The 25779-nt window shown below is 39.6% G+C and overlaps 1 protein-coding gene across 4 annotated transcripts in view; it reads right to left on the bottom strand.

Annotated features, from left to right (window-relative positions):
- The window catches only part of RNGTT (RNA guanylyltransferase and 5'-phosphatase), a 392686-nt gene that overhangs the window by 258822 nt on the left and 108085 nt on the right, over positions 1-25779 (bottom strand). For all 4 annotated transcript variants that reach the window (XM_050949291.1, XM_050949292.1, XM_050949294.1 and 1 more), the window contains exon 9: positions 1094-1229. In XM_050949291.1, coding sequence (XP_050805248.1) covers positions 1094-1229 — 136 coding nt within the window. The remainder of the gene's footprint in view (positions 1-1093; positions 1230-25779) is intronic.

The following is a 25779-nucleotide window of genomic DNA, read 5'->3' as shown; positions in this document are numbered from 1 at the left end:
TTAAACAGCCCACTCTTAAGATGACAGCTTGGTTTGTGACCTTCTTTAGGCATAGTAGCTCATTAAGGAGCGGAAAGAGAATAATTCCTAAATGTGGAAAGCCCAAGGGGTGGTACAGACCACAACAGGAGGGAGCACAAGCTCCAGAAGGCAAAGGAAATGGGAATAGCAGTGGTGGTGGCAGCAGGGTCGTCTTTTCAAGAAAAATCCAGGGATCAAAAGGCAGGACTTCCTGCCTTTGGTCACCCCGATAGCTGTAAGAGCAGACCCATCAGGAAGGCTTCACTTACCTAGTCACCATCCAGGTGACAGCCAATGGTGTCACTATCATTCCCCTCCCCTTGGGCAGATTCCAACCCTCCCATGACCTGCTAGCCAATGCAGCCATTTTCTCCCCAAAAAGATAGGTGAAGAGGAGTTGCTCTCTCCTCTTAACAACTCTGGAAAGCAATATTCGGTTTAAAAGGCTGGGCTGAATTACTTAACAATTACGGGTATTTTATAAATTTCCAGATAATCTGCCAGTTTAAAATATTGCCAAACTATCAGGCCCATTTAAGTTTATGTAAATTTTCAGCGCTGCTTGAAGTTTTTAGTCAGAGATAAATAGATAAACTTTAACATAGAGGGTGAAAACAGCATATAAACCACAAGACAATAATTAAAATCAGCTGAAAAATGAAGGTGGGAGAACAAACAACAAACGGCTCCTTTCAACGCGAGTTCATTTAAAGGTTAGCACGAGTCTTGAAAAAGAAGTAGAAGATAATTCAGTTCACTTGCAGCGTTTCCAACATCGATGGAGACTAGTGTAAAGATTCATGTCATGTTTTATTCCTTTTTGCTTTCTTCCTCCTCTTTTTCAGAGGCTGCCAATCAACATCTTGATTTCAGCCCCTGCTGAGCAGTCAGCATTGCTACTCTATGGATGGACTGGTAACAAATGACGAATGGAAAATGTGGTCATCACTCTCTATTAGGTACTGAACACATACCTCTTGTAATTCTAACATTCACTATCCCTAGGACTGCAAATCTGGCTTAGGTGCTGAACACAGAAAAATAGCATTGTAATAAACATTATGCACCTTACCCCATCCAACAGAGTATTCGTTAAATGTGTGCGAAGATCTTTACGAAATGGAAACTCCAGGTTAGATACATGAAACACTGAGTTATCTCTGTCGATCATATAAACTTCATTCTTGCCATCAATCATCATCATATACCTGCAACAAAAACATTAAAGATGACATTATACTTCAAACTATAGCCTCTAAATGTATAAGAAATATTTTAATTGTAACTGCCTTTTAAGTTTAATCAAATGTACTCAACAGAATGAAGCTATGAAAATGGATTAAAATGGGAAGTTTTATAGGTAAGCATATAGTGAGTATTATTTTAGAAAAGTGCCTTTTTAAACCTAAAATAACTACAGACAGATATTTCAATACCTAACATTTAGCTTATATAGGTTAAAGTCATAAATATGCAATTTTAATCTATAAAGATGACTGACTGTTGAATAGATATTAAAACACAACAGAGGTTTGAGACCTATAACTATGATTCCTTAACTTAGAGGGACATATAAAAATCCTCTTTTAGCAACTGTTCCTTCTGTCTATATTCCAGTTACTTTCACAGCAAGCCATATGGAAAAATATTATCCGTATAAAACCTTTGCGATTTCAACCATCCACATCAAATTAACGTTTAAAATAAAAGTTTTAAAGAGATTCAAAATAAGCTTTCATATTTGGAAAATTTTCAACTCTATTGAACTTAGATACCTTCATAAAACCTCAATATTTTTCATAATTCAAGATTCCTGTTACTTGAGGGACAAGTTATCTTCCAGTAGCCTTTCCTAAAAGTCACTGGCTCTAGTAAACAGCTGCAAGCCACACCCAGAGGACCTCTGCTGTCAGAAGGACAAAGCAAGTAATAAACATCCCCCCCAGAACCCTTTTCCCAGACAGTTTAAGATAACACAGAAGCAGTCCCTTTCAAAGATTCTACCCCAAAGTCTTGCAGGGGAACCGCACAGCTTCATATGCAGTTTATGTAAATGTTTTCTTTCAATATTCTGAATACAAGAAACTATTACAGTTTAGCATAACTAGCATTCTGTGCTCAAAAGGCCACAATTTGGGTGGGTTTCAAGTCTGTACTGAGTTGCACTGGCACAGAGCTGTGTGAGGAAATGCTTTAATTTGCTATCAAGAGCTATACAGAGCACTGACACTTTCATTTCTTTATACATATGAAAGCTGCTGCACATGCCCACCTCATGCTGTGAGCACTCATTTCATAAATTAAATTTCATAATACAAATATACACTGTAAAGGACTGCTCTTCCCTCTCAACATACACAAATATTCACCAGCTAATAAGAGGATTAAAAAACAGACCCTCCAGTCCTCAGCCCACTCACTCACCATTACTGGAAGATAAAGATGGGATTTGCAGCATGTCAAGAAAACAAATTCTGACAACAGCAGACCAAGTTAGAGGCGCAAGTTCAAAAACAGAGAATCTCTCTGAGTGTGTGTCTGGTCAGCATCTCCCCACTTCTCAAAACAAGAAAGCTCCAGTTTGAGCACCTCCACTAATTGCAGCTTCAACAGTATGGTAGACAGAAGTAGCATCTCAGGTAATTAGATTCCAAACCATTTACAGGTTTATAGGTTAACTCCACTACTGAATTCTAGAAACTTTTTGGAAGCTAATGCAGGTCCTAGAGCACTGACTAAAGGGCATTCTGTGCTAGCTTCACTTTCCAAATGGCTTCAAGGAGTAGCCCCATGTAAAGGGCATTACGGTAATCTAATACTTAGTCAACAGAAGCCAAATCCAACATGGCTGAGTGTAGAGATGGATGTCATCAGAGAACCGAATACTCCAAAACCACAGTCCATGCGTCTCCTCCTCCACCCATTTTGTGGCCTAATTATATGTTGTGCAGGACTGATGATAATACTAGCCTCTTTAAGAATCACTGGTTTCCTTTTCCATCCTCATTCTTGATAGGGACACACTGAACATTTCAACCAACAATGGACTTGCCCAATGGCCTTCACCAACCAGTGTCCAACTCTCAGATTTAGCAGAAAGCCAGAACCCTACTGTGTGATCTTACTAAGACATATTCCAAATTTGGGGAAGCAGCCACAAACCAGTTCCTCAGAGACAAAAGGCAAACTGACACAATGAAATCAAATGGATCATCACCTAGTTAAGCGGCTATTCTTTGGCAGGAAAAAGGGTGTGGGCGAGAAATTTACATCTTGGCAAAGAAACAGCTGGAAATTCTCATCCTCACACACTTCCTGTATCCTGAACCCCAGCTGGAGCTGATTCTCAAAGAGGAAAAGGTATAAGAATGGGGAACAGATGCACCAAGGTATTCTTCCCTTCCTCACTACCCACAGCAGCCACAACACCTGAGGAACAAAAATAGCTTTGGACTGAGGGAAGAATCCTGTCTGAAAAGAATTCAGCCAATAAGACTGATGAAGAAGCAAGTAGTGAGAGACTTTTGATCTGAATTAATTTAGTTAAATTAGGTCTTTGTTGTGTTTTACCTTTTATTTCTTTGTAACCAGTTCTGACTTTTATGCCTCATTACTTGTAATCAGTTAAAATCTTGTTGTAGTTAATAAACTTGTTTTATTCTTTTATCTAAACCAGTGTGCTTGTTTGGGAAACTCCATTTGAGTTAACAGGATTTGTGCATATCATTTTCTATTAATAAAACGATGGACTTTATATGAGCTTGTGTTGTCCAATAGAAGGCTGGGTAGTAGAAGACGCACATTTCTAGGGGAAAATCTGGGACTGGGAATTTGTTGCAGTGTTGCTCTGCAGTGCAATTCAAAAGTGACTGGCTATAGCACTTATACAGTATAGCTAGGAATAATTTACATTCTGGATGCTGTGTGTGAGCAGATCAGGAATGATTGCTCTCATAGCGAAGCAGCATAAATGGCACCTCAAGATGGAGAACTGAGGGGGCACAGCTGTTCAACAGTCCATATTGTACCCTGGGTAATGTCACAGCGTCCCACAGGACGCATTCAGATTGCTCAAAATCTAAACTCTAATTTTTAAAAAGTTTCTTGGCCTTAAGGTTGAAAGGGAAAAAACCAGCACACGCACACACACCTTAATGTGATACGAGTGTAAACTGACACAATATCTGCCTGAATCTGAACACAGCCTCAAACATTGACTCAGAGGTGTGAGCTACCCTGTTACCAAATAATTTAATTGAAGTGTCAACTCTAAAGCCCACTGGTGATGTTTCAGTGTCAACATTTAATTACTAATCATTTTAGTGGATGGAATGAGGGAAAGGTTAGAAGCACAGTACACAGATTAGAAGCTGACTGCTTCTTGGAGCTGCTTGTTCTGGAACCCACAAGGGGAGACGTAATTCTTGATTTAGTCCTAAATGGAGCACAGGACATGGTCCGAGAGCTGAGTACAGCTGAACTACACAATAATAGTGACCATAATGTAATTAAATTTAACATAGGGGGAGGGGAGCAGGGGAATGCCAAAGAAACCTACCACAGCAGCATTTAACTTCAAAACAAAAATGAATAAGCTAGTTAAACAATAACTGAAAGGAACAGACACAGAGGAGAAATGCTTGCACTCTGCATGGAGACTATTTAAAAATCTCATAAAGAGGCTCCAACTAAATGCATTCCCTCCCACCCATCCCCATTTAAGAAAAAGAGTAAGAGGACCAAAAAATGCAACCATGGCTAAACAGCAGAGTAAAAGAGGAAGTTGGAAGTAAAAAGGCATTCTTTTAAAAATGGAAGACAAATCCTACTGAAGAAAATAGGAGCATAAAGTCTGGCAAGTCAAAGTATAAAGTATAACAAAGGCAAGCCAAGGAAGAATCTGAAGAGCAATGAGCTAAGGACACAAAAACTAACAGCACTTTTTGCCAGTACATCAAAAGCAGGAATGGGACCATTGGATGACTGAGGTGCTAAAGGAGCACTAAAGGAAGACCAGGCCATGATGGAGAAACTAAATTAATTCTTTGCATCTGTCTACAATGCAGGTATGGGGGAGATCCTCACATCCAAGCCATTCCTTTTAGGTGACAAATCTGAGGAACCCTGAGGTGTCAATAGAGGAGGTTTTGGAAAAAAATTGATAAGTTAAACGGTAGTAAGTCCCCAGGACCCAATGGCATTCGCCCAAAAGTTCTAAAGCAATTCAAATATGAAATTATAGAACTACTAACTGTGATATGCAACCTTTCACTTAAATCAGCCTGTGTACCAGATGACTGGAGGATAGCTAATGTAATGACTATTTTTTTTTAAAAAGCTCTAGAAGCAAAACCGGCCATTACAACCAGTAGCCTAACTTCAGTATGAGGCAAACCAGTTCAAACGATAGTAAATATCCGACACAAACACTATGCATTGGGGAAGTGTCAACATGACTATTGTAAAGGGATTTCATGCCTCACCAATCTATTAGAATTTTGCGGGGGAGCGAACAAGCATGTAGAAAACGGTGATTCAATGGATATAGTGTACTTGGATTTTCAGAAAGCCTTTGATAAGGTCTCTCACCAAAGGCTCTTAAGCAAAGTAAGTTGTCATGGGATAAGAGGGAAAGTCCTCTCACAGATCAGTAGCCGATTAAAAGATAAGAAACAAAGGACAGGAATAAACTACCAGTTTTCATAATGGAGAGAAGTAAATAGCAGAGTCCCCCAAGAATCTGTACTGGGACTTGTGCTGTTCAATCTGGAAAAGAGGGAGAACAGCGAGGTAGCAAAGTTTGCAGTTGACACAAAATTACCCACGAAAGTTAAATCCAAAACTGACTGCAAACCATTACAAAGATATCACACTAAACAAAACAAAATGGCAGATGAACTTCAATGCTGATAAATGCAAAGTAAATGCACAATGGAAAAAAAAATTCCAAACACACACATGAAATGATAGGGTGTAAATTAGCTCCCACCACTCAAGAAAGAAATCTTGGAGTCATCGTGGATAGTTCTTTGAAAACATCTACTCACTGTGCAGTGGAGGTCAAGAACGCTAACAAAACATTAGCATCATAATAATAATAATAATAATAATAGTAATTAATATTCATATAATGTTAGAAACTGTTAGGAAAAGGCTAAATAATAAAACAGAAAATATCATAATGCCACTATATAAAGCTATGGTAACCCCACACATTGAATGCTGCAGACAGTTCCAGTTGCCTCATTTGAAAAAAGAAATATTAGAATTGGAAAAGGTACAGACAAGAGCAACAAAAATTATAAGGGTTATGGAACAGCTTTCATATGAGGAGAGACTAAAAAGATTACTAGGATTATTCAGGCTTAGAAAATAGATGATTATAGGGAGGATATAACAGAGGTCTACACAGTTATAATTGGTATAGAGAAAAAGTGTTATTTACACCTTCACACAACACAAGAACCAGATGTCAGCAATGAAATTAATAGTCAGTAGACTTAAAACAAACATAAGGAAGTACTTCACACAATGCATAGTCAGCCTGTGGAACTCATCATCATGGGACTTGCGAAGAAGGAAAGTCTAACTGGGTTAAAAAAAATTAGGCAAGTTCATGGAAGACAGTTCAATCAATAGCTATTAACCAAGATGGCCAGGGACTCAGTGCAATGCTCTGGGTGTCCCTAAATCTTTCACTTGCCAAAAGCAGAGACTGGACAACAAAAGAATGCATCAGTCGAAGTTGCCCTGTTATGTTCATTCCCTCTTCATCTGGCACTGACCATTGTCAGAAGACACAATACTGAGCTAGATGCACCATTGGTCTGTATGGTCATTCTTATAATCTTTGTGCAAACATCATATTCACATGAGTAAGTTCTGTTGTAGATTAAGGGTAGCATATCTAGTCCACAATTTATACTCCAACCCACTGACAATAATTAAAAATGGAATCCAGACATCTCCACCAGAAGAGTTTAATACATCCTGCTAAAGAGTTAATGGCCATTGTTACACAGAATAGTGACTAGCATAATTTTGCAAAAAAAAAGCATGGTTACAAATAAATTAAGGTTCAGAGTATTTCAAAGTTCAGGTAGTACACAAAAACTACATTACACTTTGTTTACAAAAGTATTACTTTAAAAAAAAGATTAGAATGTCTGGAAACGAATAATTAAGTGATCTCGCCAATTCTCTATTGCCATATAAACCATCTTTAATTATCATCACCCTACCCAACTTGCAATGCCTGCCCAAACTTAACCTTTGCCCCTTATTCTTGTTCCATAATGATATATGTTCTTGGCTCTATACTGTTCATTTCATATATTTATTAAATGTGTAGCAATTATATTAAAAGACATACAAGTCCTAGCAAGCATCAAGCTATTTCAAGAATTGTATAAATTTTTTCTTTAAGAGGGAGATGTGATGAAGCAGTAGGGCATCTACATATGAATGTTGTGTCTGCTAATATCACCTTGATCGATTGGTCTATCAACCCTCACAGAGAGAGCGCCAATCACAACATGTCATTCATGTTGTTTTAGCCAGTCATTTGGCCACCTGCTGGCCAGGTTGTCAGTGGCACTGGACACCCGATTGACATAGTGCACCACACCCTAGAACCCCTGAGTGATTCACTAGCCTCAGCCTTCCAAGTAGCCATGATTACAGGCATGTGCCACTGCACCCAGCATCTGATAATAGGAAATGCATTAATTATATAATATTGTACATTTATATAAACCAAAAGTTACATTGCAATGTAAAGTCGGAGAGCAGAGCCTTTCTCCAATAGCTATTATGAAGCCTACAAAGCTCCCCTCCCGCGGACCTTAACAATAGGAGAAGTGGGTATGGGGAAAAAATGAAAAGGAAATGGAGGGGAAAAGAAAGACTTTTATTCACATTCATAGGGGTAGCCGAGTTAGTCTGGATCTGTAAAAGCAACAAAGAATCCTGTGGCACCTTATAGACTAACAGACGTTTTGGAGCATGAGCTTTCGTGGGTGAATACCCACTTCGTCAGATGCATGTAGTGGAAATTTCACCCACGAAAGCTCATGCTCCAAAACGTCTGTTAGTCTATAAGGTGCCACAGGATTCTTTGCTGCTTTTATTCGCATTGAAAGTTTTCAGTGGTTAGACAGGAAAAAAGATCTCATCAGCCAACAGCATGACTTTAAATACCTAAAGAATGGGCAACTCCCACTAACAACAGGTTTATATAGAATCATAGAATATCAGGGTTGGCAGGGACCTCAGCAGGTCATCTAGTCCAACCACCTGCTCAAAGCAGAACCAATCCCCAACTAAATCATCCCAGCCAGGGATTTGCCAAGCCGGGCCTTAAAAACCTCTAAGGAAGGAGATTCCACCACCTCCCTCCAGTGCTTCACCACCCTCTTAGTGAAAAAGTTTATCCTAATATCCAACTTACACCTCCCCCTTGTTCTGTCCTGCTCCCCCTTGTTCTGTCCTGTTCTGTCCCCTTACACCTGCTCCTTGTTCTGTCATCTGCTACCACTGAGAACAGTCTAGATCTATCCTCTTTGGAACCCCTCTCAGGCAGTTGAAAGTCGATATCAAATCCCCCCACATTCTTCTCTTCTGCAGACTAAACAATCCTGGTTCCCTCAGCCTCTCCTCGTAAGTTATGTGCTTCAGCCTCCTAATAATTTTTTTGCCCTCCACTGAATTCTTTTTTCCACATCCTTCTTGTAATGCGGGGCCCAAAACTGGACACAGTACTCCAGATGAGGCCTCACCAATGTCAAATAGAGGGGAATGATTACATCTCTCCATCTGCCGGCAATGCCCCTACTTATACAGCCCAAAATGTCATTAGCTTTCTTGGTAACAAGGGCACACTGTTCAAATCCAGCTTCACACACTGTAACCCCTAGGTCCTTCTCTGCACAACTGCTGCCTAGTCATTCGGTCTCTAGTATGTAGCAGTGCATGGGATTCTTCTGCACTTGTCCTTGGTGAACCCCATCAGATTTCTTTCTAATTTGTCTAGGTTCCCCTGTATCCTACCCCATCCTCCAGCACATCTACCACTCCTCCCAGCTTAGTGTCATCTGCAAACTTGATGAAGGTGCAGTCAACTCCATCCTCCAGATCATTAATGAAGATATTGAACAAAACCAGCCCCAGAACCGACCCTTAGGACACTCTGCTTGATGCCCGCTGCCAACTAGACATGGAGCCGTTGATCACTACCTGTTGAGCCTGACGATCTAGCCACCTTTCTATCCACCTTATAGTCCATTCATCCAGCCCGTACTACTTTAACTTCTTGGCAAGAATACTGTGGGAGACCATATCAAAAGCTTTGCTCAAGTCAAGGAATAACACGTCCACTGCTTTCCCCTCATTCACAGAGCCAGTTATCTCGTCATAGAAGTCAGGCATGACTTGCCCTTGGTGAATCCATGAGGGGGTGAAAGGACAATCTGAGGAAAAACTGAGGCAAGTCTGAGACAAAAAGGACAAAGAATATTTGAAATATGAAAAATGTGTTTTAAAAAAAGGTTTTCCAATTTTCCATTTTATGATGTTTTTAAGATAATCATTTCAACAACAGTTTTTTCTAAAATCTCCAAATTTGGTGTATACATCTATCCTGAAATGTGAACTAGTGTCTTTGGAAAGCTGGGAGATTAAAATACTTTAATTTTCAAGAAACCCACAGGCTCCTTAACAGAGTTGACAAAAGCTCACCAGTAACAGAGAAACTGCCAGGGCCAGAAAGTCAGTACACCCAAAACCATATCTAAACCTGCTGAATTTATGTTACTCAGGCCACTCCAACTTTAGGGGTTTCACAGTTCCTAGTTTTCTTTTTGCCTTAAGAATGTAAGAATAATTGCAGACAAAACCTAAGGCTTCCCTGTTGCATATATTTAATTACAGTAATATTATATAACCTGCACCCACCATCCTCCAGCCTATCTAAAAAGGAGGATTTTTAAGATCAGTTTTAAAGGAGCTGTTGTCAAAATATGTTAGCACATGAAAAACACTGATCTTTCACCTGGATGACTGGCCCTCTGTCCAGTACTGAAAGGAAGAACAAGACTTCTGAGGGAAAATTAGCAGACGCAGCAGCTGCCTAACAAAAACTGCTGGCTAGAAAACAGGCAAACAGGAAAAGAGAGCTGCACCATCATAGCTCCTATACTAATCATGTCCTAGGAGCTGGGGATTATTTTAACACCACTTACAATTATTTTGGTAAATGTATTTCAAAATACCTGTCAGCAAGTATGTCTGTAACAATACAGACAATGAAAAAGATTCAGGAAATGTTTTTTGTCAAATAGATTCCTTACTAGGCATATACATGTAGAATGTTGAGAAATTCCTTTAAACTACAATACAGAACCTTATTACCCGCCCCTCTCAGAAGCAGTGCAAAGGCTTGAGGGAGTCAGGGGTAATGGAGGAGCTGAGGGAGGAGGAAGGAACCTGGGTGTGGGTGGGAGAAATATGAAACAGGTTTTTATTTGTTTTGGGGGGGCATGGAAGGTTTGTTAGGGAGCCTTCCCCAGGCAGACCCTGGCTAACCCCTAACCTCTCCCATTTAGTCAGGTAGACTTGCCCTTCTACACGTGTACCCCATGTGTCGTTGCACACCTTCCCGTCCCCATGTGTCCCTCTACCCCCACTCAGAAACCCATTCCCACCATCCTCAGCCACCCCCCAGGTGTCCACGCACCCCCTCCCCATCCCCATCTGTCTCTGAACCCCCTCCCCCTTGTCCCCATGTGTCTGTGCCCCCACTGCCACCCTTCTTCGCCCATGTGGCCCTGCACACACACCCATTTAGCCCTTGTCCCAGTCTGTCCTTCCTCAATAGCCCATAGGAGCCCCAGTCTGTTACCTCCCAACCCCATACTGTCTGTGTCCCGCCTTATCCCATCTCCTGATCTGGCCCCACAGGCACAGCATTGTCAGACAGGCAACCTCTTCCCTTCCCTATCAGCAGCTGCTCTGTTCTAATGCCTCAGTATCCCGTGGCGGGCAAAAGGTGGAACTACAGCAACTTTCCAGTAGAAGTTATTTTATGTGGGGGAAAAAAATGCGTGGGTCACATTAATAATGCGCACATGCAGCGGCACAGAATTCCCCCAGAAGTAACTAGCACTTTTGTTGGTAAAACTTTTGTCAGTCGAGGTGTGAAAAAAACACACTGCTGACCAACACACATTTCACCAACGAAAGCACCAGTGCAAACAGCACTGTTGGCAGGAGATGCTCTCCAAAATGACTCTGCAAACTTTTCTAGATCTTTTAAAAAACAATTACATTAAAACTGGGGCCAAGCTGTCTTCTGCTGACCAAAGTTTCAAGGCTCTCTATCAAATGTTGGCCAGGACAAAGTGAACTAAATGCAAGAACTGGAAAATAAGGCTGAAAAATTACGGGGGATAACTGCTGGGGAGGAGATGAATATGTAATTATTCTAATAAGTGGAAATTAAAGATTAAAAATGGCTCAGAACCATAGGCCAAGAACATTTATACCCTGTTTCTCCAGAGGTGTGAAAGAACCATATTCACCTTAGTTTATTTAAAAAAAAAAAATCTTGGTACAACTCCTAAACATTAAAAGATGGGAGGACTAATTGGAGCGATATTACTGAATACCAATAAGAAATACAATATTGACAAATCAGAAGAATGATAGCTAGATCTATATTGTTTTCTCCTGCTCATAGCAATCCCATAAGCATTGTGGTTGACTTGTTGTAAAGTAAATTCAGTTATTTACACCTGTGCAAATCCACTGAAGGTAATAAAGTTACAGATATGTCACTGAGGGCATGATCTGAAGACCACTGCCCAAGTTAAATGAAGGCCTCATTTGGTCTGTAAAATAATTATTACTGGTAATACATAAGAAGGAAAGCACTTTGGAGGGCAGGATTAGAATTCAAAAGGGCCTAATAAAATGGAGACGTGGTCTGAAATCAACAAGATGAAATTCATTAAAGACAATACAAAGTACGGCGCTTACTAAGAAAAAATCAAATGCACAAACACAAAATGAGGAATAACTGAGTAGGCTGTAGTATTGGTGAAAAGATCTGGGGGTTATAGTGGATTTTGAGTCAACCATATGATGCAGTTGCAAAAAAGCTAATATAGTTCTGGGGTGTATTAACAGAATATGTATGTCAGACAAAGGAGGTAAATTGTTCTGCTTTACTCTGCACCGGTGAGGCTTCAGCTGGAGTAGCACATTTTAAGAAAGATGTTTTGGGCACCACATTTTAAGAAAGATGTATACAAACTAGAAAGAGTCCAGATGAGACCAACACAAATAATAAAAGGTTTAGAAAATGAAAAAGAATTAGAAGAAACCACGCAAGTTTAGTCTTGAGAAAAGACGACACAGGGGACCTGATGATCTTCAAATATATTCAGAGCTGTTATAAAGAGTATGGCGATCAATTGTTCTCCATATCCACTGAAGGTAGGACAAAAAGTAATTGGCTTAATCTGCAACAAGGGAGATTTAGACTAGATATTAGAAAAAAGCTTTTGAATTATAAGGACAGTTAAGCACTGGAATAGGCTACCAAGCGAGGCTGCGGAACCCCCATCATAGGAGGCTTTTAAGAAGGTGCTGGACAAACACCTATTAGGTCTGATCTAGGTATAGGTTGTCCTGCCTCAGTATGGAGGGCTGGACTAGATGACCTCTTGAGGTCCCTTTAAATCCTACATTCCTATGATTCTATGAAAGGACCCCAGTTCCATTATGAGCTCAAGATGAGTTAACAGGATTGGTAATGGGAAGCTAAATACATTCAGTACAAGTCTACTTCAATTTCCCTGTACCTTAATTACCCCATCTGTAAAACAGATCAATTTTCACCAGAACTCTTAAAGGAACTTTTTAAATATTAATACAGTATTATGTGTGAAAGTGTATTTTTACTCTTTGTACTCTCACTGGATAAATAATTTTCCCATAAACATCAAAAAAAGATTCAATTTAGTCTGAATATTAAAAGCTTCAAAAAATTCTCAAAACTTTAAAACTGATTTTTGTTCACCAAACTTGGGTAAGTTCCTGAAGACTTTTTTTTTAAATTACAGTTTTTATTTTCTCTATAATTTAACCACTCATTTCACTACCAACAGAGTAGTCCACTTTGACAATAGTATAGATGTAGTTTTAGTGGTCTACAAATCACCATTCCCTCTGAAGTAGTTGATATTCTGTATTACTCAGAGACCTCTGACAGTTTTATTATGCTCTGACTTTTCAGAGATTGTCTGGGTACATGCAGATGGACCTCTCTATAAGACTATAAGAACAAATAAAACCAGTGCTGTTTTCTCTTTCTTGACTCCCCTTGTAAATCAGAGCATTTATCACTGATAAAATGTACCATTCATTGTCTTAACATCCTCTCCAACAGCAACTATCAAGACCTTATTTAATGCCCATAATTAGTCTCAAAAGATCTTTTCATTCAACAAGACTTTCTAACTAGTTTAACCATTTTTTAAAACTTTTGTTTATGGATTCTGTTGTTTTCAATGAACTTCAATAGAATGAAAAAATGCATGCACAATAACCTTGTTAACCTAAATATAGCCACCTAAATACATGATAGAGATAAATTAAGATTTAATCTTCAGTTTACTATGAGATCACAGCTGGTCCGCTATACAATCAATGCAACAGTCCTTTTCCACAATAGTAATTAAACAGACACATTATTTAATTTTAAACTAAAAAAATTCCACTTACCAATTTTCTTGCCAAATGTGTCTAACCAGCGCCTAATCTCTGAATATTAAATGTGTGTTTAATAACAGAGTAGAAATACAAATATGTAAATGCTGACAACTCAATGACACTTAACGTCTTTTCTACCTGTATTTTTAGAGGTTTTAGATTTATTTATGATAGAGGCAACTACTGCAAATACTATAGTTAAAGCAGAAGCGCTTATGCAGCCTTAACCTCCTGTTTCAGTTACTTGTAATTTAGAAATTTTTACCTTTCATATTTACCTGAAAGTGATTTTTTTTAAGCATTTGGATAATGGCTCAGCTATTTGAGTACGAGGATAGTGAATACTCATTTTTCTCCATTATTAAAAATCATATGACTGTTTCAACACTATATTTAACAAAATATAACAAAACAAAAACATAAAAATTTAACAAAACAGTGATAAGTTTTTAAAGTGCATGTACACAAATGCTAGAAGTCTAAATAATAAGATGGGTGAACCAGAGTGCCTTGTGATAAAGGAGAATATTGATATAATAGGCATCACAGAAACCTGGTGGACTGAGAGCAATCAATGGGACACAATCATTTCGGGGTACAAAATATATCAGAAGGACAGAACAGGCCGGGGGAGGAGGGGAGAGGGGCACTATATGTTAAAGAAAATGTAGAATCAAATGAAGTAAAAATTTTAAGTGAATTCACATGTTCCATAGAATCTCTATGGATAGAAATGTCATGCACTAATAAGAATATAACATTACGGATCTATTATCGACCACCTGACCAGGACAGTGATAGCGATGATGATGAAATGCTAAGGGAAATTAGAGAGGCTATCAAAATAAAGAACTCAATAATAGTGGGGGATTTCAATTATCCGCATATTGACTAGGAACATTTCACTTCAGGATAAAATGCAGAGATAAAATTTCTCAATACTTTAAATGACTGCTTCATGAAGCGGCTGGTACGGGAACCCCCAAAGGGATAGGCAACTCTAGATTTAATCCTGAGTGGAGCACAGGAGCTAGTCCAAGAGGTAACTATAACAGGACCACTTGGAAATAGTGACCATAATACAATATCATTCAACACCCCTGTGGTGGGAAGAACATCTCAATATCCCAACACTGTGGCATTTAATTTCAAAAGAGAGAACTATGCAAAAATGAGGGGGTTAGTTAAACAAAAGTTAAAAGGTACAGTGACTAAAGTGAAATCTCTGCAAACTGCATGGGCGCTTTTTAAAGACACCATAATAGAGGCCCAACTTCAACGTATACCCCAAATTAAAAAACACAGTAAAAGAACCAAAAAAGAGCAGCCGTGGCTTAGCAACCACGTAAAAGAAGCAGTGAGAGATTGTCATAAACAGATAAGAAAAGTTAATAGCACAGAAGTACTTTATATCTCTCTGACTGTAAAGGGTTAACAAGTTCAGTAAGCCTGGCTGTCACCTGACCAGAGGACCAATCAGAGGACAGGATACTTTCAAATCTTGAGGGAGGGAAGTTTCTGTGTGTGCTGTTAGTTTTGGTGGTTGTTCACTCTGGGGGCTCAGAGGGATCAGACTTGCAACCAGGTTTCTTCCCAGTACAGGCTCTTATAAGTTCAGACTAGTGAGTACTAGGTAGATAAAGCGAGTTAGGCTTATGGTTGTTTTCTTTATTTGCAAATGTGTATTTGGTTGGAAGGAGTTCAAATGTGCATTTGGCTGAAAGGAGTTCAGTTTGGTATTTTGCTGAAAAGATTTTAATTTGTATTTGTATACTTAGGCTGGGAGAGTATTCCCAGTGTCTACAGCTGAAAGACCCTGTACCTATTCCATTTTAAATTTACAAAGATAATTTTTACTGTTTTTCTCTCTTTAATTAAAAGCTTTTCTTGTTTAAGAACCTAATTGTTTTTTTATTCTGGTGAGACCCCAGGGGACTGGCTCTGGATTCACCAGGGAACTGGTGGGGAGAAAGGAGGGAAAAGGGAGAGAGAGGCTGATTTCTCTCTGTGCCAGGATTACTTTCTCTCAGGAAAAGTCTGGGAGGGGGAAAGAGAAGGAGGGAGGAAGGTGAATTGTCCTCTCTGTTTTGTGATTCAAGGAGTTGAATCACACAGTGATCTTCCAGGGTAACCCAGGGAGGGGAAGTCTGGGAGAGGCAACGGTGAAGGAAAGGGTTTACTTTCCTTGTGTTAAGATCCAGAGGATCTGGGTCTTGGGGGTCCCCAGGCAAGGTTTTGGGGGGACCAGAGTGTACCAGGCACTGGAATTCCTGGTTGGTGGCAGCGCTACAGGTTCTAAGCTGGTAATTGAGCTTAGAGGAATTCATGCTGGTACCCCATCTTTTGGACGCTAAGGTTCAGAGTGGGGAATTGTACCATGACAGAGATAAAAATACTTCCTTTAAAAAGTGCAAGTCAAATCCTAGTGAGGCAAATAGAAAGGAGCACAAACACTGCCAAATTAAGTGCAAGAGTGTAATAAGAAAAAACAAAGAGGAGTTCGAAGAACGACTAGCCAAAAAACTCCAAAGGTAATAACAAAATGTTTTTTAAGTACATCAGAAGCAGGAAGCCTGCTAAACAGCCAGTGGGGCCCTCTTGATGATCAAGATACAAAAGGAGTGCTTAAAGATGATAAAGTCATTGAGGAGAAACTACATGGATTGTTTGCTTCAGTCTTCACAGCTGAGGATGTTAGGGAGATTCCCAAACCTGAGCCGGCTTTTGTAGGTGACAAATCTGAGGAACTGTCACAGATTGAAGTGGCACTAGAGGAGGTCTTGGAATTAATTGATAAACTCAACATAAACAAGTCACCGGGACCAGATGGCATTCACCCAAGAGTTCTGAAAGCACTCAAATGTGAAGTTGCGCAGCTATTAACTAAGGTTTGTAACCTGTCCTTTAAATCAGCTTCTGTACTCAATGACTGGAATATAGCTAATGTAACACTAATATTTAAAAAGGGCTCTAGAGGTGACCCCAGCAATTACAGACCGGTAAGTCTAACGTCGGTACCGGGCAAATTAGTCGAAACAACAGTTAAGAATAAAATTGTCAGACACAGAGAAAAACAAACTGTTGAGCAATAGTCAATATGGTTTCTGTAAAGGGAAATCGTGTCTTACTAATCTATTAGAGTTCTTTGAAGGGGTCAACAAACATGTGGAAAAGAGGGATCCAGTGGACGTAGTGTACTTAGATTTCCAGAAAACCTTTGACAAGGTCCCTCACCAAAGGCTCTTATGTAAATTAAGTTGTCATGGGATAAAAGGGAAGGTCCTTTCATGGACTGAGAAAGCAAACAGGATGTTAGGAATCATTAAAAAGGGGACAGAGAATAAGACGGAGAATATATTATTGCCCTTATATAAATCAATGATATGCCCACATCTCGAATACTGCGCACAGATGTGGTCTCCTCATCTCAAAAAAGATATACTGGCACTAGAAAAGGTTCAGAAAAGGGCAACTAAAATGATTAGGGGTTTGGAGAGGGTCCCATATGAGGAAAGATTAAAGAAGCTAGGACTCTTCAGCTTGGAAAAGAGGAGAGTAAGTGGGGATATGATAGAGGCATATAAAATCATGAGTGATATGGAGAAGTGGATAAGGAAAAGTTATTTACTTATTCCTATAATACAAGAACTAGGGTTCACCAAATGAAATTAATAGGCAGCAGGTTAAAAACAAATAAAAAGAAGTTCTTCTTCAAGCAGCGCACAGTCAACTTGTGGAACTTCTTACCTGAAGAGGTTGTGAAGGCTAGGACTGTAACAGCGTTCAACAGGGAACTGGATACATTCATGGTGGTGAAGTCCATAAATGGCTATTAGCCAGGATGGGTAAGGAATGGTGTCCCTAGCCTCTGTTTGTCAGAGGATGGAGATGGATGGCAGGAGAGAGATCATTTGATCATTGCCTGTTAGGTTCACTCCCTCTGGGACACCTGGCATTGGCCACTGTTGGTAGACAGGACACTGGCTAGATGGACCTTTGGTCTGACCCGGAACGGCCGTTCTAACGTTCTTATAAAATCAAAGGTAGAAAGTTGCAATTTGGCATGGAAAAAGCCCTCTTTGAGAAGAAAGCCCATTGAGAATTGGTTTTGATTTTACTCAACTATGTACTTTTGGAGAAAAAAAGGGTCACATGTATAGTACAACTCATATGCCTTTTTAACAAGATTTAGAGCAAAGTGTGTGGCTACCTTAGATATATACAGAAAAATTGATTAACTATACACAGAGTAAGGTGGAATCCACAGGAAGAATGGTGAAAGTGAACAATGCAAAAGCTACTTCTTTACTGTGGGCAGGAAGTAGGCCATACTCGAGACTACCTCGTAATGCACAGAAAATCTTTATTCTGTTTTTCCCCCTTTTGACAAAACAGACTGAGAACTTTCAAGCACTGTATGCTAAAAACATTAGTATTTGCATGGTAAGCAGTCCTCAACCAGGAAACGGCAACATTACAGTTATACATACAATCATGACTGGGTTGCCTTATCTTCACACATTATTATGCAGGAGTCAGTCACAGATCCATAGTTAAAGCCAAGTTTTGCACTTAAAGCAGGGATTTCAACACTTCCCTATGCATGAATTAAAAATTTTATTAAAGCTAATGGTAAAAAAATTATGTAATACATAAGTTGAGAAAAGAATGTCTGTACATCTGGGTATAGTGTTTAGATTATCCACAAATACAGAGTTTGTTTTTAAAAAAAAGTCATATGATACACATAGTACATAATCAGAAATAACCCAGATTTAGGTGAATAAATTTAAGAATACAGTTTAGAGATGAGCATCCAAGTATTCGGGTATCACTCATGAGAAGTTGTACAGAAATGTGGTTGTGGAAAGCAAAATAAGTCAATGAGTGAAGATTGTCCCTCAGTAATTGAGAATTAGGGTAGGTTGTCCACTTAGGAAATACAATCTATAAATTACTTCCTTACTGCGCTTCTCATCAGCACTCCAGCTCATCCCTCCTGGTATTGTCGATGTCTGGTGATATGTTCTATGTAGATGTCCCTCGACCATCTGATGGCATCTGACACCATGAGCTGCCGCATCAGCCGAGCATAGCATTGACTGATTCTGTATTCTTGCAACACTCGCTCATTACTAGGGTCCCATGCACCCAAGGCTCTGACGATCAGCGCGTCTCTCTGAACCTGGTAACACCTAGCTCTCAAAGTGTCAGACAGTGGGGCATATTTCTCCACCTTTCCAGCACGGGCATCGTGGAAGGCCGGGGTCCTGTTCTTGAAGGGCAATGTGACATCCACCATGATGATGATTTTCCAGTCCTCATTGGTGATGACGATGTCCAGTCACAGTTAGCTGTCGGTTCCGGGATGGTAATCTTGGATGGTGTTGTCTCAAGGCTGCCAGGCTCTGGAACGGGGCTTGCAGCTATACAGGACATGGGGTAGTGTCTCGTTGGCATAGCCGCACTTCCTACATCGTTTGTCCAGATTCCCATGGCGGATGGCTCCATTCAGTAGTATGCAGTTGAGCCAGGCTCTTTGGATGAGCCTCCAGTAGGCAAATCAGGTGACGCTGTCCCTGGGGAGAATGTGGTTGCTGGCATCCCACTTATACGTCACCTCAAACACCGTGCCCTGGTCTGGCTTCCGTTTCAGGTTTTCCACACACTGGCAGCAGATGGCATCCTTCAGGGTTCTCTCCAGCATGGTTCTAGCTTTCAGAATGAGGACTGTATGATCCGAATTCTTCACCTGTGGCACCAGGACTCCCAACTCATGGTGTTCCATGTCCAGTGGCAGCTGATATGCTTCTCTAGTCATCGCATTGCATTGCGGGCATGAGTCCAGAGCGAACCAAGTCTTACTCATCTCTTCCAAATTCGCCTTCCAGCAAGCCACTCAGGTAATACACCATATCCCTTCCAAACGTGCAGCACTTATCTAAGTATAAAGAGGTACCACTCGTCTTTATTCTCTCACCTCTTCTTTTCCCACTCATTCCATTAAACTCATCCTCTCCTTATCTCTTCTCCACCCCAAAAAACACCTCACACCATGGATCTAACAAGATATGCTTCTGCCAGCTTCATTATCTGCTTTTATGTTATATCCCTTCTCCCACTTCATCTCTTTTCGTCTTTTTTTAATGCGAGGTACTGTGTCTTCCTATGGCTGTACAGCACATCTTGGATGCTACATCAATATAAATAGTACTAGTATAACATTGTATATTTTGTATATGAATGATTTCCACCAGATAATGACCAGAACAAGTATTTTTCTACGTATTTTCTCAGTTTTTCTTGAGATTAAGAAAAAACTAAATCTGAAGAAGGAAAGTAACTTGGATTTTGTTATATTTTCTCAAATTAGAAGTTTCTTGTATGGGCAACAATTCAAATCCAAGAACACAAAGTGAATCAGGTGGATCAGTCAGTCAATCTGTCTAATAAGCTGCTTTCTAAAAACAAAAATACTGAAAACAAATATATTTCCTAAAATATTTTAATGTAAATATTCAGTCACAATAAAGGAACACAAAGATACAAAATAAACCTTATAACTGTTTTAATAACTGAAAATTAGGGCTCATAAAATCCAGTATCACAGAATACTAAACAAAGATGGAAGAGACTTATTAAGGCATTGATCACCAACCCATCAATCGCCATTGACTGGTCGATCCTAGGGAGTCTCCAAGTCCATTGCGATCTCTGGTGGGGTAGCGGGGCTGCCGCTAAGACAGGCTCCATGCCTGCCACGGCCCCACGTGGCTCCTGGAAACAGCCAGCACACCCCCGCAGCCCTGAGGAGGAGTGTGTGGGTCTCCACGCACTGCTCATGCCTGCAAGCACTGCCCTCGCAGCTCCCCTTGGCCAGGAACAGTAAAACGTAGCCAATGGGAGCTTTGGGGGTGATACCTGCAGAGAGAGGCAGTGCGCAGAGCCATGTGCTCTCCAACCCCCGGTCCCAGAGGCCACAGAGGCACATTGGCCCTTTCAGGGACCAGCATGGGGTGGCCACATCCCAACCCCCAGCCATGAGCCCCCTCCCAAAGCCAGCACCCCATATCCTCCTGCATGCCAAACCCCCTCGTGCAAGCCAAGCCCCAGCCCCAGCCCTAGCCCTGACGTCCCTCCCAGTTCCAGCACCCACATCCCCTCCGCCCCAGCCCGGAGCCCCCTCTTGCACCCATACTCCCTCCTAGAGCATGCACTCCCCACCCCCTCCTGGGTCCCAATCCCCTGCCCCAGGCTCAGCTCAAAGCATCCTCTCACACTGCAAACACTTTAGTCCCAGCCCAGAGCCCACAACCCTCCCAAACCCCAAGCCTCTTCCCCAGCATGGTGAAAGTGAGTGAGGGTTGGGGAGAGTGAGCAATGAAGAGAGGGAGGACGGAGTGACCGTGACAGGGCTTTGGGGAAGGGGCAGGGCCTCGGCCTCGGGTAAGGAGGCGGGGCAGATCCTTGGCTGCCCTTAAATTCAAAAAGTGATCTTGGGCATAAAAAGGTTAGAGACCACTATATTAAAGGCAACCGATTCATATCTTTGCCAATGTAGGATTGTTCCATTACAAATTTAAGTAGTCAGTTAAGTCTAGTCTTAAAATGTTCAAGCTTCAATTATTTCCTTTTGGAAATAATTTCAGTGTCTAGTAGATCTTACTGACAGCGCTCTTAAATTTCCCCTTTCTTCTAGTCTTATCCCTGATATAGTGTCTTGTCTTTCCTCCAGATTATAAACTTATTTTCTCATTTCTGATAAAAGCTAGACACATTTAACTGTGATTTTTTTCCTTTTAGACTCAGTTCCTCCAGTCTCAACTTTTATTCTCTCCTTACAATTATTGTCTTTGAAAATAAAAATGAAGTTTCTACTCAACATCAAGGCTTTCCAAAAGTACAAAGAAAAGTAATACAGCTTATATGAGACAGTAAATGAGCTGGTAGCTTTGAGAGGAAAGTTCTGCTGCCTATACCTACACTTTTAAAAAAAATTGAAATACAGTACGAAGATTTCACTCATTTATCTAAACATCAAAAATCATTATGCTAAAGAGTAGATGGATAGCTATAAGGTTATGGATTTATATAATTTCTAACACAAATAAGCAATAACTGCTCCCACCAGTGAAAACTGAATGGAAGATGGAACCAACCTCCAGTGGCGAAAGCAGATCAAATGCTTCCAAGTAATTCTTGGAGAGCCACAATCTCACCCCTGATTTCAGGTCTAATCACAAACTTAACAAGTCATAACTAATGAGATGAGTTAACCTCTAAATCAAATGTCACAATAAGGATCTACACAACTGTCTACTAAGGACTTGTCTACATAGGAATACTATTCCACTTTCAATTAACACCAATCACATTCTGAAATACCTTACTTGCAGACATGACAATATTCACCTGGAAACATCACTCTGTTTTTAAGAAAACTCACTAAAGTTCACAACTTTTTGGAGACATACAGATATGCCAACAATTCTTTCAATGCTCCTCTGAAAATCTGAAAACCGTAGGTTACTATTTAAATCTTGCCCAGAGACAGAGAGAGAACATAAAAGTCTAAATTAAGCAATAAGAGATGGTAGTCATAAACATAAGGAGATGGAAGAGGAAAGTAGGCCAAGGTTATATGAAGATTGCAAACTGACTTAAATTAGTCATGTACATGTCTTAATGGTTCCCATTCCCTCCTCTATCTCCCCCAATATACATGCCTTATATCAGTTTGGTTCCCTCTCTTTTGGCATTACTCAACTAGTAAGTTTTTAGGAAGGATTTCAGAGGCAGAATTGGAAAACTAGCATGCACGTTTAGGAAGAGCATTCCCTTAGGATACCCTCATTTTCTGAGCCTGGGAGACAAAGGATAGTGGTGTGGTAAGGAGGAACAAAGAACACAGATAGTGTGGATGATTTTGAAGGAAAGATTAGAAGCTCAGTTTTAGCTATATGTATCTTAAGATAACAGCAAGTCACTGTTATAGAATACTAAGACGACATGTAAATACAGGATTCTGTCTACAGTTTAGGATACTTCTAGAGCTGAGTATTTTGAAGGAATACCCCTACCTCCCTTTATATTCACTTGGTACTGGAATGCTGACAAGTCCTATTCATTTATGGGAGAGGCTTTTGGAAATTGGTGATGGTTAAGAACAATAAAACTTAGTAAAAACTTTGGAAAAGCATGTACTGACACCTTAATGCCAGTGAGGGAAACCTCCAATGCTAACATTACTCATTCCACGGGTTTATGACAAAGGCAGGCTTGTGGGACAGGAAGAAAGGTAATCAGGACAGAAAGTGGTTTCGGGGAGCAAACCCAGATTTTCTGCTTCTGTTCAGGGCCCAACACTGGAACTCATAGTTGTACAGTGTGATGGAGGTTTCCTCTCCCCAAAGCACTCAGAGAAGGGTGGGAACTGTAATCTCAATGATGCTGAGGTTTGTAGGCCAGCCCTGCTGCCAAATCCTTTTATACGTTTTACATATATAGGAACTATTACACTATCAATTACATAAAATTATCTCTGAAAGGAATGAAGTAGCTGTTAAAAAATGCATGCTTACACCATCCAACAATTTAGATCAGGATGTGAGGAAGAATGCCAAAACTGAATTCACACTGCAGAAAAAAATATATAGGCAGAATGTAATCACTCAGATTAGAATTTAGCGAAGGCTAACACATGGGCTCTTGAACAAAAGTGTCACAGGATCTTTAATGACAAGTAGTCAAAACCTAAAGGTGACTGTTTTATATAAAAGTAATCCACTAGTCTTAATACTTATTCATTGATAGTAACTTCAGTCTTTATTAGATATATAGTTAGAGCTTCCTCCCACTGTCAGTTCCCATATCCTGAAGATTCTATTCATTCTCTTAAAGTCACAGAAATACCACAACTTTTTTTTAAATTAAAAAAAAACAAAACCATCACCACATATTTATTCACATATCTGTATTTGTCAATAAACAGCTTTTTAGAAGTCTTAACAGGTCTCCTTTTGATCCAATGACCATCTAACTTCTCTATTTGCTGTATTATTGAAGCTGTTCTTTATTACTTAGAAGAATGATGTCATTTTCAATTTCTTTTTGCTCTTGTTACTGCACTGTATCATTTCTTCTTTCAGTTGAGTCTGGTCTAGCAGGTAACAATTGTCTATACACTCCGCTTTGATCTATACACTTGACCATTATTAGTCATGACATCATAACATTGAAGTGCTACCTCTTTTGTTACAGTGGCCTTCTGAGATCATTTTCTAACATTATAGGATATATACTCTATCATTCAGTTTCAAATATGATAGTTTATGCATTTACATTCATAGATTCAGATTCATAGACTCTAGGACTGGAAGGGACCTCGAGAGGTCATCAAGTCCAGTCCCCATTCTTCTATGCCTAAATGTCCCTCATGTTTGCATTTCAATATCTCTACTGTTAACTCTAAAGGAATTACTAATCTATTAGCTTTAATGAGAATTCCTTCAATTACTAATAGGTCTTGAATAAATAATTATATGGCTTCAGTATCTTTTTTTATATATCCTTTTTCAATAGCTATAATAACCCTTTGTAAAATTCTCAACCTGTCTAGTTGCTTATACAATTTCTTCCCATACTCCTGATATAGGAAACAACTAAGTACATCTACATATACCCCATCATCATCATCTTCAATTACACTGGATACAACATAAGTTCTAGAATAGTGGTTCTCAAACCTTTGTACTGGTGACCCATTGCACATAGCAAGCCTCTGAGTGCGATCCCCCCTTATAAATTAAAAATATTTTTTAATACATGTGACAACATTATAAATGCTGGATGCAAAGCAGGATTTGGGGTGGAGGCTGACAGCTCATGACCCCCGTGTAATAACCTTGCAGCCCCCTGAGGGGTCCCAACCCCCAGTTTGAGAACCCCTGTTCAGCAACAAATAAGATTTACCTGGCTGATTTCTAATTTTAAATCATATAAATACAATTGAAAAAACAATCTTTGTAACAAAGGCAATATGTCAATCATAATCCTTTCTGAAAGATTAACTAATGGTTTATGATTTGTTTCTGCCAATACAGATCTACCATTTATAATTATGTGAACATTTTTGCATAAAGAAAACAATGCCAAAACCTCTTTCTATTTGAGCATACTGACATTCCGTTTTTTACATAGCTCTAGATGCATAAGCAACTGGTTTCCAGAGATCACCATACTTTTATAATAGAACCACACCTAGGCCTTGTTTGGGTGCATCTGAAGAAAATTTTCTAAATCTGTTACTATCTAATAGTTTTAATACTGTAGCCATTTTTATTAGTTGCTTAAGCTGCTTCAATTCTTATTGATGTTCACAGTTCCATTTCCACGGATTATTTTTACAAAAGGGATCAAAAAATTATACTGAAGCCATATAATGTATTCAAGACTTATCAGTAGTTAAAGGAATTTTGTTTAAAAGTAGTAGAGTAGTAATTCCTTTAGGGTTAGCAGCACGGATGTTGAAACACTTATGAGGGACATTTAGGCACAGAAAAATGTAAAATGTTGAGCAAGAGAGAGTCTGTATGGGTGAAAAATGAACCAAAACACACAAGATCATGTAAAAGAATGTGACGTGTGTCAAAAACATAGAAATGCTCAGTATAAATAACTGGTGACATTTATTCAAGACAATTTAACACCTTGGTCTAAAGCAGGTTTATTGATGTTCACAGTTATATTTCCGCAGATTATTTTTACAAAGGGATTAATCGCATAAGTCTTTGTATTAAGAGTTTGCATGTATTACTTAAGCAATATGAAAGTTATTGTGGCTACTTACAAGGTAAAATTGTTTGTAAAGGCTTTGTCTTTATTCTATATGATAGCTAACAACCTTTAATTTATAACTAGCATATCTTTGCTTCCCCCCGCCCCCCTCATCAGATCTTTCCAAGTAAATTGAAAGATTGCCGGGCTCTT

The sequence above is a fragment of the Gopherus flavomarginatus genome, chromosome 4 (genome assembly GCF_025201925.1).
Source record: "Gopherus flavomarginatus isolate rGopFla2 chromosome 4, rGopFla2.mat.asm, whole genome shotgun sequence".
Lineage (NCBI taxonomy): Eukaryota > Metazoa > Chordata > Testudines > Testudinidae > Gopherus > Gopherus flavomarginatus.
The sequence above is the reverse complement of the archived record's forward strand: the minus strand, read 5'-3'. Positions and strand labels throughout refer to the sequence as shown.